At 44.6% G+C, this 12,528-nt stretch overlaps 1 protein-coding gene across 3 annotated transcripts in view; it reads left to right on the forward strand.

Moving 5' to 3' along the window:
- ARHGAP27 (Rho GTPase activating protein 27) overlaps positions 1-12,528 on the forward strand; it is a 57,980-nt gene that overhangs the window by 27,824 nt on the left and 17,628 nt on the right. For all 3 annotated transcript variants that reach the window (XR_009758355.1, XM_061588877.1, XM_061588879.1), the window contains 3 exons: positions 7,012-7,455; positions 10,106-10,300; positions 11,895-12,008. Coding sequence is in view for 2 of the 3 variants with exons in the window: in XM_061588877.1 (XP_061444861.1) it covers positions 7,012-7,455; positions 10,106-10,300; positions 11,895-12,008 (753 nt within the window). In the remaining variant the exon portion in view is untranslated. The remainder of the gene's footprint in view (positions 1-7,011; positions 7,456-10,105; positions 10,301-11,894; positions 12,009-12,528) is intronic.

The raw sequence follows: 12,528 nt of genomic DNA on the forward strand, positions 1-12,528 counted from the left end.
GGGATCCCACCACCTCCCTAGGCAGTCGGTTCCATTGCCGAACCGCCCTTACTGTCAAGAAGTTCCTTCTAATGTCCAATCTGAATCTACGCTCCTGCAACTTAAAACCATTAGACCTAGTCCTACCCTCTGGGGCAGCAGAGAACAAATCTGTACCCTCCTCTATGTGACAGCCCTTCAGGTACTTAAAGAGTGCAATCATGTCACCCCTCAGCCTTCCCTTCACCAGACTGAACATGCCAAGTTCCTTCCACCTTTCCTCATAAGACTTGTTCTCCATACCGGCTATCATCCTCGTCGCCGTCTTCTGGACCCGCTCTAACTTGTCTATATCTTTCTTAAAATGAGGCACCCAGAACTGAACGCAGTATTCCAGATGAGGCCTGACCAATGCAGAATATAGTGGGACTATTACTTTCCTTGATCTGGAAACTATAGCTCTGTTTATGCAGCCCAAAACCGCGTTTGCCTTTTTTGCCGCAGCATCACACTGCTGGGTCATGTTCAACTTGCGATCCACTACAATTCCAAGGTCCTTCTCACACGCACTACTGCTAAGCCGGGTATTTCCCATCCTGTACCTGTGCATTTTGTTTTTGTGGCCTAAATGCAGAATCCTGCATTTGTCTTTATTGAATGTCATTTTATTAATTTCAGCCCAATTTTCTAGTCTATCCAGGTCCCTTTGGATTTTATTCCTGTCTTCCATTGTGTTAGCTATCCCTCCCAGTTTCGTATCATCCGCAAACTTCATAAGGCTTCCCTCCACCCCATCATCTAAGTCATTGATAAAAATGTTGAAAAGTATCGGCCCCAGGACAGAACCCTGTGGCACTCCACTCGAGACCTCCTTCCAGTCCGAAGCAGAGCCACCGACGACCACTCTTTGAGTACGGTTTTCCAACCAGTTGTGAATCCACCTGACAGTATTTCCATGTAGTCCGCATTTGACTAGTTTGCTAATCAAAAGGTCGTGGGGGACTTTGTCAAACGCTTTGCTGAAATCTAGATAGATGACATCTACAGCATTTCCACCATCTACTAAGCTAGTGACCCGATCAAAAAAAGAGATGAGATTAGTTTGACAGGATTTTTTCTTGACAAACCCATGCTGGCTCCTTCTAATCACAGCATTGTCATCTAGATAGTTGCCAATGGACTCTTTTATTATCCATTCTAATATCTTTCCCGGTATTGAAGTCAGACTGACCGGCCTGTAATTCCCCGGATCTTCTTTTTTACCCTTTTTAAAGAGCGGGACGACGTTTGCCCATCTCCAATCCTCCAGCACCTCTCCCGTTCTCCAGGATTTCTCAAAGATGATGGCAAGAGGTTCCGAGAGTACATCCGCTAGTTCCTTCAATACTCTGGGATGCAGTTCATCAGGCCCTGGAGATTTGAACTCATTTAGGTTAACTAGGTATTTCCTGACTATCTCCTTATCAATCTCGAAGTGCAGTCCCGACCCCTTACTGAGATTGCTACCAATGCAAGGTTGCACACTGTTCCCTTTTTGGGAGAAAATGGAGGCAAAATAGGTGTTGAGCAGTTCTGCCTTTTCCTCGTTATCTGTCAACATTTTGCCATCCTCATTGAGCAGCAGTCCCACTGTTTCCTTGGTCTTTCTCTTGCTTCGAACATATCTGAAAAACCCTTTTTGTTGTTCTTCGCTTCCCTTGCCAGCCTCAGCTCATTCTGGGTTTTAGCTTTCCTTATGCTATTCCTGCAAGCCCGAGCCGCTCGTCGGTACTCTTCCTTGGTGATGCGTCCTTCCTTCCATTCTTTATACATGCTCTTTTTTACTTTTACCTCCTCCACCAGTCTTCCGTGTAGCCACATTGGCTTTTTCCGATGTCTTCCATTTTTCTTCCTCTTTGGAATTGTTTGCGATTGCGCTTTTTGTAATACGTTCTTCATGAACTCCCACGTGTCTTGGGCTCCTTTTTTCTTTAGTCTATCTAGCCACGGGATCCTACCCATCATTTCCCTGAGCTTGCTAAAATCGGCTTTCCTGAAATCCAAGGTCCATGTTTGACTATATTCTTCTTTGGCTTTCCCCAGAATCACGAATTCCAGCATTACGTGGTCACTTTCCCCCAAGGTACCGACCGCTTTAATTCCCGTGACCAATTCGTCCGTGTTAGTTAAGATCAGGTCCAGGATTGCCGATCCCCTTGTTCCTTCTTCTACTTTTTGAAAGAGGAAATTATCAGCAAGGCCCATCAGGAATTTGTTGGAGGCTTTGTGCTTCGCAGAGTTTGTCTCCCAGCAGATATCCGGGTAGTTGAAGTCCCCCATCACTACTACTTCTTGCCTCCTTGAGATTTCGGAGATTTGTTTGAGAAAGGCCTCGTCTACCACCTCTTCCTGGCCAGGGGGTCTGTAGTAGACACCTACTACCATGTCGGTTTTATTTGTTTCTCCATTTATTTTTACCCAAATGGTCTCTACCGGACCCCTTTGTCCGCTCTCTTGGATTTCCATAGAGGTGTATTTGTCTTTGACGTATGCTACTCCCCCTCCTTTTCTGTTGCTTCTATTCTTTCTGTAGAGTTTATATCCTTGAATGGCTATATTCCAATCATGGGAGTCATCCCACCAAGTTTCTGTTATCCTTATGAAGTCATATTTGCCTTGATGCACTAAGACTTCAAGCTCCCCTTGCTTGTTTCCCAAGCTCCGCGCGTTGGTATATAGACAGCAGAAGTCTCTTTTGTCCCGATTGGATTCCTCCATTAATATACCGTGAGCTTTGCCATGCATCCCTCCATGCAAAGCAGATGCTCTGCTGCTGAGCTATGGCCCTTCCCTTAACCCAGGCCTCAGACCACTGAGCTTCATCTAGGTGGCCTGCAGTATGACTGTAAAATACAATTAAAAATCATACAGCAACTAACACAGCACATTACAATTGCTACAACAGGCAGAAAAAATTATGTAGTGGCTTGCCACAGCATTCAGCAATTTTCAAGTGGCTCATGGGGGGAAAAAGTCAGGGGGCCACTCCCTTAATCCATACTTCTCTAGTGTCCTGGATTTTACTTTAATTTTGGAAGCCGTCATGCCCCTTATTACCCTTGATTCCTCCCCACATTCTCTCTCTCACACACACCCCTAGTTGTGTCTTTCTCTTCTTAATGTGTCTTATCTTTAAATGTAGATTGGTAAACACTCTGGGTAGGGTCTTCTTTATGTATTTTTTATTTTTCTACAGCACTTAACAATTTTGGGCACTTAGGAAATAACTGTCACTAAAGTCAGGATCATTCAGACCATGGTATTTCTGATCTCTACGTATGGCTGTGAAAGTTGGACAGTGAAAAAAGCGGATAAGAGAAAAATCAACTCATTTGAAATGTGGTGTTGGAGAAGAGCTTTGCGGATACCATGGACCGCAAAAAAGACAAATAATTGGGTGTTAGAACAAATTAAACCAGAACTATCACTAGAAGCTAAAATGATGAAACTGAGGTTATCATACTTTGGACACATAATGAGAAGACATGATTCATTAGAAAAGATAATAATGCTTGGAAAAACAGAAGGGAGTAGATAAAGAGGAAGGCCAAACAAGAGATGGATGGATTCCATATAGGAAGCCACAGGCCTGAATTTACAAGATCTGAACAGGGTGGTTCATGACAGATGCTCTTGGAGGTCACTGATTCATAGGGTCGCCAGAAGTCGTAGTCGACTTGGAGGCACATAACAACAACAAAGGAAATAACTGTAGTGGTGACCAGCTGCCACGAAACAAAATTTCAGGACCTTGTATCTGACTAGGGTTGGGAAAATCTCTCTGTTTTGGTTTTTCTCACCACTCAGAAATAGGAAATGGGGAAGGTTGTTTTTGTTATTCAGGCCTCTGGCTAGCAATTTGGGATTAGAATGGAAGACAAAAAAAAAACCATGCTGGTCAGATGCAGGTATGGGGGAGAAATTCAATTTAGTTTGCATTTAACGTAATTCACACTTTCCGAAACAATACACGAACTGAACCACAGCCATTTTTTTAAATTTACATTTTGCCAAATTTGGTAATTGTCCAGCCCTATAACACGTACAAAAATGCATATACTAGGTAAAGTGAGCATAAAAATGCATGTTTTTGAAAATAACATACAAAAATGCATATTAGGGGAAATTGTTCTGCAAAAACATGTATATCAGGCAAAATTGCATTAAAATGTGTTAGGAGAAACTTGCACTAAAATGCAAATTTTCATGAAGACTTAAAAAAACAAACCACACAAAGTGTTGTGGAAATGTGGAGAGTTGAACTTAAGAAAAACCAAAACAGACAGATTTTCCCATCCCTAGTGGTGAGAAGTTCAAGGAGAAACATTACAGCTTTTCCTTTGGACGAGGAAACATGAAAGCTACATTCCAGGTTTCAGGCTTAATACTAGAAAACAGGTTCTGAGCAGGGATGAGAGATGCATTTCGGAACCGGTTCAATTTTCACTCTGTCAAACTTCTTTCCGGTACTGCTTTGTCAGGCATCAATGTTTGCTATTTGCTATAAATACCAATTTGGATTTTTTGCAAAAACTCAATATTTTTTATAATATTGATGTTTTCATAGATTTTTTTAAAAAATTGATATATTAAATGTAATATCAATATTAATCTCTGTTTTGAGGAAAATATTGATATTGATATTTTTGAGGTGAATTTTAAAAAAAAATCCGCTTCAGCTGCAGAAAATCACTAGGAAAAAAACCAGTCTGCAATGATGAAAAAAGCTCAAATTAATAGGAAATCTGGTGTCAAATTTGAATTTTGTGACATTTAAGCACATCCCTAGTTCTGAGGCTGGAGCATCAGTCAGATTAAACTCCCAAGTCAGGGGCATCTGGGTTCCAGTCCCACAATCAATCAGAGATGGCATCAGCACCAGACATCCTTGGGCAACTCCCAGGGGCCTGGGAGGCTCACTGTCAATGCCTCCCCAGAGCCCACTTTCTTTGTTTTGCTGTTCCTGGCCAGTACTCTGTGCAGTGTTAGATGCGTGGATCTAGCAACCCTTTTAATTCCCTCAGTGCCTCAACCTAGTGTTGCTCTGATGCATTGTGGGAAATGTGAGTATTGGCTAGACCCAACCAATGTTGCTTGGAAGGATGCCACCACCACCAGATAAGCCCCCCAGGTCCCACTGAAAGAGGAGAAGGCTACCAGAGGACACTGACCAGGGGCTTCCTCAAACCTGGAGCCAGCCTTGCCCACAATGTTTGATCTATCATCTTCTCTTGTTCAGATGCACAGAAACTTAGCAGATGAAGCTTCCCAGACATGTAGCTAATATTATATGGAAAGCATCACTTTTCTGGGTTGGGCTAATGCCAGCACAAAAAAGGTAGCAACCCTATGTGTGGGCCAAGAGAGGTGGAGGGCGGGGGGCAGTACAAGACTAGGAAAAGATGGAGTCTTGTGTTTGGGGGCTGACTGGCAAGAAAAAACTAGTGTTTCAAGGTGCTGGGTTGATCTTACTATGGATAAGGTGCTGCTTGCTTGGAAGATGCTCACCTTGCATATTAATTAATAAACAAGAAGCTTACTTTAGAACATACTACAACCTCTTTTTGCAGTCTCTCCCAAGAGCAAACTGACCCTGCAAACTCCCACAGCTCAAAACACAAAGCTTATTAGCTTAAGATTTTCAGTGATTGATTACGTTTATTTACAACTTATTTATGGTGCCATTAATAAACACTCTCTGGATGGTTCACAAAAAAAAGTTAAAACCATGAAATATGAAAATGGATCATAGCTGTGATGTGGTTTAATCAGTAATGGAAACCCCAAGCCATGGTATGTGAATAAAAAGTAAAACAGAGCTTATTTTAAAGGAAATTAAATTTGATAGGACTTACAGGGGAGAAAATACATCAAACTGGCACAACGTAAACAAATACCTTAGACAAAAAAGGCTTTTATGTACTGCATGGCCCTAACTCTATTTTTATCATTTTTAAAAAAGTTGTGTCCTGCCTTTAGAATTTTCTTGATGTAATGGATATGGCCAATAATATGGTTGTATGCTTGTACAATTTCAAAAAGTGCTTTGTTTCAAAAGTCTTTTGTTCCATTTCAAAATCATTGACTCATGTTGCCTTACCCTTTAGGAGCCTTGAGTAGCTAAGTGCTGCATTCAGGTAGATTTCAGGAAACCAATGGACTGCCCTCCCCATGAACCCTCTTTGAATTTCCCAGGTACACCCTTTAATAGACAAAAGTGGTTTGGTAGGGACAAGGAATTGCCAAATCCACTTCTGGAATTGGGTTGATGAATGTTAAACAGACAGGACAGGCTTGTAGCAGCCAACCAGAGAAGCTCCGCTGTTCAAGCAAAACAGGGGAATTTTAACTGAGAGCTGTTTAGAATTTGTAAATTAAAAACCAACTAAAGCCATAGGTCATTTCAAACCTCAATGTGGAACACTCTCAGGAGATTAACATACTGAGGGTGCTTCCAGACTCTCACTATTTTGGGGTGGGATTAAATTACATACCAGCAAATTAAGGTTGTACAGTTATAGTTGATTGGGAGGTCTTGTACAGTAGACCTGCTTCACCAAAAGAGCAGACTTTTTGCAAAAAAGGGATGGGAAAATGCAGTGGAAAGTGTGGAATAACACTTCCTTTGACGCAATGTTGTTTAGCCTCCCTGCTAACAAATTGGAATGAATGGTTTTCAAATAGTCAACAGTATCCGGTCTCCCTGAAAAAAAATTGGGATGAATGCTCAATAAACAAGTTGTCTGGAAGTACCCTGAGTTAGCAGAAAGGTGAGGAATATAGGAAATACAACGTACAGAAGCTAATGAATTGCCAACAGTGGAAAGAGGGAAGTTCTGGGATGTATTAAAGATGGAGCTGGTCAAGTGAATCTGACCAAACTTCAGAAATCTAGCCAGCTTCTGTTGCAGGAGGCTTACGTGGTTCTGCATCTTTGTGTCACTTAATTGTACGATATGCAGTTGGCTGATTTTTTTTTTATTGGTCCCTCAGCTGTGCAAAGAGGCAGCCGCAGATCCCGTGTATGTGAATATTCAGGACCTCCAGTTGGAACGGAGTATTGCCACTGCCAGCAATGCTGAATCCACACCCCAGCCACACCGCAGCAGCCCCCTGACCAGCTGGGAGACCCACACGGACGCGGAAAGTGGCCGCTTGTTCTATTACAATCCAGAGACGGGTCAAACGACGTGGGAGTCTCCCTTTGATGCTTCTGACAATACTGGAAGTCCCGCCCATCCTTGCTCTCCCTTGCTTCCCCTCAGCCCTGCCACACCTGCAGAGTGGGACCAATATGTAGACCAGGCCAGCGGGCAGGTGTTTTTCTATAATACGACGACAGGCGAGACGTCGTGGGATGCACCCCAAGGGAATGAAATGCTCAATTGCCCGGAGATGCAGCCTGCGTTTGCTCCCTACAGCCCTATGGATCAGAGGGTAAATGAAGGGCAGGGGTCTACTGAGTATTGGGGTGAGGGGGTAAATTTTGATGGAATGGATGGTCAGTGGTGGATTAGTCCATTCAGTGAGTGGGGACTGAGGACAACTTGTGTCTAGAGACTAGATGTTAGGTGATACAGATTTGTGGCCCAGGAAAGGTCCTGTGGAAAGACTCTGGTTGATGAGTATTGAACACATTAGGGGCCTGACTTGCCATATTAGGGGTCAGTAAGAATTTCCCACCAGGACAATGTGATGGAGACAGGCGGCAGTGCTGTAGCATGTGGGGAATGGCTGCAGCTCAGTGGTAGAGCATATGCTTTATGTGCAAAAGATCCCAGGTTCTATCCCCGACATCACCAGATAGGGCTGGAGAAGACTCCTGTCTGAAACCCTGGAGAGCCAATGTTACAAATACTGAGCTGGATGGACCAGTGCTCTGGCTTGGTGTGATGCAACTTCAGATTTGTGTTTCATGTGACTCAGTTGTTTGAGCCCTCTCCTGGTGCCTTGCTTTGCAAATGCCATTGCAAGACACACTCAGAATGTAAAAGCTGTAGCCTGTTCTCTGTGCCAGGACGTGTAAAAGTAAAACAGTAGTAAAAAGACAGGAGACTTCATCACTGAGTAAACAACTATCTGCTTTTGGACATTTGGGATGTCTAGATGGTAAGTAGGATTTTAAACAAGGAAGTGCTATTGCACTTACGTCCTGGTTGTGGGCTTCCCATAGGCATCTGGTTGGCTGCTGGAGGAACAAAATGTTGGACTTCATGGGCCTTTGTTCTGGTCCAGTGAGGCTCTCCTTCTTATGTTCTGTTTGGAGAGGAAGAAGTTCCAGTGTCAGGGGGCATAACTTTCAACCCCCAGATGCCTGCTTTATTATTATTTGGGTGACCCACTCAATTGCACAAACTAACCCCTTCTTTGTTGTGGTTGCTCATGCTCCATAATCATGTTGTTGGCACCATCTAACAGTAAAGACTTCACAGCTGCAGTGTGTGTGTGCTTGGACATAGCACTACATATAAATAAATACATATGGCATAAGTTTATATATTGCATACAAAATCCAAAAGCAAGATTTCAAGTGTAGTTAACTCTTTTTCTTCCAACTTAGCATCATTTTCCTGTCCCATATAAGTTAAGCTGTGGTTAACTTTTTTCCTTGTGTGTGGATTGAGCATGTAGGCTGCCAGTGGGGTCATTCCTGTTCTAGGAAACATGCCCTTGGTGCACTGGTTTGTGTCATATTTAGGTGCAGGTTGTATAATTTGATCTGTGTAGGAGCTGGTAGATAGATGGTGTCAGCTCTTCACTGAGACAGCAGTGTCGGTGGGGGTGCAGGCAGGGCTGGAGATTCCTTGGTAATTGCCAGGCCGTAAGTCCTCAGCCGGCAGCTTGGCTATAAATCTGCCAGGCTAACAAGGAGGAAGCAAGATAAGGGCAGAGGCCGTTCAAAGCTTACGTGCCAAGCCAGAAATCCAGAAGAGACGTCAGTGAAGGTCCGGATCTAGTTTGCCGAGAGATCAGTCCAAGTCAAGGTTCAGGGGATAGGAAGACACACAGTGGTCCCACCTGACGTTGTAGTCAACAACAAGCTGAAACCAAGGTTTGACTTTTAAGGAGCAGGTTTGTCAGCAGGTGTGAGCCATCAGCGTTTTGGCCTTAAGTGGACAGGCCTGCCCCTCTTCTGCCTGACCTTCTGTTGTCTACATTCTGCAGGTGAGGGGGGAGTATCCTGTTCACTGTCTGCGTCTGGCTGAAGGGCTTCAGCTGTGTCTGGGGTGCTCTGCAGCTGAGGGGGAGAAGGAGCTGGGTTCTCAGGAGTTTCCTCCATTTCTCCTTCTGGGTCTGCTGCTTCTGGGTCTGCTGCTGTTACTCCCGAGTCATCCTCGTCTGATGAGTCCTCTGACAGGGCCATGACAGATGGGATCTGCTTTGTATAGGGCAGCAGTGGGGAAGGGGACCCAGCTGCAGACCAGATCCTGGGTTCCCCCACCCTGAGCAGGCCCCAACTCCACCCATCCAGCAATCAGTAGGTCCATTTTTTCCTTTGTAGGACAGCAAGCCATGCTAGAAAGGAAAATCCTAACCACCTATCAGCTGATCAGCACTGACTTCAAGCTCTGCTTTTCGGCATGGGTCAGCTGGTAGCAGAGTTCCTCCTGGGGAACTCAGTAGTGCAAACAATCCTAGCAAACTTGAAGTCAGTTCTGTCAGCTGATTGGTAGACAGCAAGCCTCCTTTGCCAATGCCCCACTGGGAGCAGACTTCAACACTCCAGATTGTGAGTTGGCAACCAGATCTCCACCTGCCTCTCAGATGGGTGTGGTTTGGGGGAAGTGGCCTTGTGGCCCAAATTGGGACCCATGCCAAGCCCGCTTAGGCCTACAGGCTGGAAGTTTCCCACCCCTGGCAATAGGGGATTGGATGGTGAATGCCATCCTATCCATATTCTAAGCCAAGAAGGCCTCACTTTTATATGTCTTGAAAGTACAGTTGGAAATGTCCATTGAACTTTCAATTTGTAGCTCTTTGCTCCCTGTACTTAAAGGAAGAGTCTGTAAGGAGATTAAAAAACCCTGGATTATTGAGGGACATGTTGTGTATGTAGAGCTGACCTCTGTCTGTCTGAAATCTTTAGCCACCAACTCCAGAAACTGACTACCCCAACCTTTCTCCTGATGAACTTGAACACTACCCTGAAGAAGATTATTCTCCAGTTGGCTCTTACAAGCAGCCGGATTATCTCTCTGTTCCCTCAGCATACCAAGGTTGGCCCTCTTATGGCAGTCAGGAAGGACTGGTGTTTGATGGTGACCAGTATGCCTCTGACACGGTAAGGAGCGTTTGGAAAGGCTGTCAGTGTGCAGAGATAATGATGCCACATTTACTGTGAAGCAGAGTGAGACACTCTGCTGGCAGATACGTTATAGCAAAATGCTAGTTACTTAAAGCATTTAACCAAGCAGAGCAAGGAATCCTCAGATGCCAATATGGAATACCTTGCTTCCATAAGCAGTCAGAAGAGGCAGCGCTACGTGGCTTGGTTTCTCTCTTCTTCTGGATGAGAAATCACCAGACTTGCAGTGTGCTTAATCCAAAACTAGATGGGGCAATATTCACACAACTGGCAGTTGGGTGATTTGCTTTTTGTTTAGTAAAGAGCAGGTATAGGCATGTCCAGGTGGTCCTGCAGCCGGGATGGTGGGGGGGGGGGAGAAGGGACAACTGGATTTAATCCATTGCTCCCACAGTATTCCTGATCCAATTGTCCCCCCTCCCTGCTATTTCCTAAACAAAACCCAGTCACACAGCTGCCAATTGGATGAATATTGTTGCATCTAGTTTGGCTCCTAGTGAGCCTTACCATTAGGTAGAGTGAGGTGGCCACCTGAGGCAGCCAATGCTGGGGGCTGTGTCTGTACTTGTCCATGCCTCTTGCCCTGTTCCCTGTAAACTAGCTCACTGCTGTCCCTTCGCCAGTGTTGAAGTAAGATTCAGCCACCAGCCCACTCGGTTTTTATACATGGAAATTCAGGGTGGGGGTTGGGGAATGCCATCAAGTCCTTTGCTTCAGCCACCAAAACATTTTGAGCCAGCCCTGCTTAATGAGATCTGTTAACAGATATAACTCACTGAGCACAGAGGAGGAGACAGGCACTTGGAGGTGGTGCTAATCTGTACAGCGTAATCTATTCCCTCCAGTGCAAGCAGCATCCACCTGTCATCACCAAAGCTACTTCTGCCACCTAGTTGCAAAACGCAGACTTGTTTCCTGCTTGCTGGTTATGTTTCAACTCCCCAAACTCTTCTCCCCTGCCCCCCTCCCCTCTGCCACTGCCACACAGATACAAGCTGAAGAAGGCTGGTCAGAGCCCCATTGTGGCTGGAAAGTGTGCCCTGGCTGGCTTGTTATTATAGGCCCTAATTATCATGGGTCATTGAAAAAAACATCTTCAGGCCATTCATGCCCATTCAGGAAACATCAGATGATCTTCACTGAGCATTATATAGCAAGTGATAAAGTTATACAAAAGATTATTAAAAGGGGTAAATAAAACCAGCAGCCCTGTAAAAATACAATTGCAAATATAATTTTTTTCTTTATCTGCACCTGTTTTAAGAGCTGCCTAGGGATCAGAAATTCAAGGTAAATTCTTCTTGCTGCTGATCTTGGGATTAGGCTTTGAGGAAAACCGTAGTTTAATAAGTAAAAATTCTGTCTTTCTCTTGTTTGTTGTATTTGGGAGCCCTTGTAAAGTGGCACAGACAATTTGGTGTAAGACACTTCTTTGGGGCTAAAGTAGAATCAACACAAATCGATAGAAATGGGGCAGGAGCTCAGGTGATCATTGTGGACCAATTAGCAGCTTGTGGCATGCTTCACTGTTGTTCCATGTTGACCCTGCTAATGAAGTTATATCTTCCAGGTGACCATGTCCGGCTATCACCACAGTACTAGCAGTGGGTCCAGTCTTGACAGCAGCCCTTTCGGGAACTGGTCACCCAATCTGTTTGCCGTCTCCAGTTCAAAGGAGGAACAGGTAAGGAAAAACGTGAGTTGTCTTGAATTGGTGGAAGCAAATCTGAAATGGGACATCATATCCCATTGAGACAGGGAGATAATGCAGGTATTCTGGTCCTTCCTGAATTTGGGGCCACAGGGACCACTGCTGGAAAGATAGAAGGTAAAGAAAATGGTGAGCCAGAAAACCAATCCCCGCATTTTCCATAAGGAGCCAGCTGATCTTCCACAACCACAGCCCCCACTCCTTCCGTTTCCCTCCTTTCTTCACTTAATTGGTAACTGGGAAGCTAGGCATCCCATCTAAGGCGACTTCCTCATACATTCAAAATACTATTATACCACTTTAAGAGTCATGGCTTTTCCCAAAGAATCCTGGGAACTATTAAGGGTACTGAGAGCTGTTAGGAGACTGCTATTTCCCTCTTCCAAGGGAACTGTGGGAATTGTAGGTCTGAGAGGGGAACTGGGGTTTCCTAACAGCTCTCAGTACCCTTAACAAACAACAGTTCCCAGAATGCTCTGGGGGAAGGGGGAAG

Source organism: Rhineura floridana, chromosome 11 (assembly GCF_030035675.1).
Source record: "Rhineura floridana isolate rRhiFlo1 chromosome 11, rRhiFlo1.hap2, whole genome shotgun sequence".
NCBI classification, from domain to species: domain Eukaryota; kingdom Metazoa; phylum Chordata; class Lepidosauria; order Squamata; family Rhineuridae; genus Rhineura; species Rhineura floridana.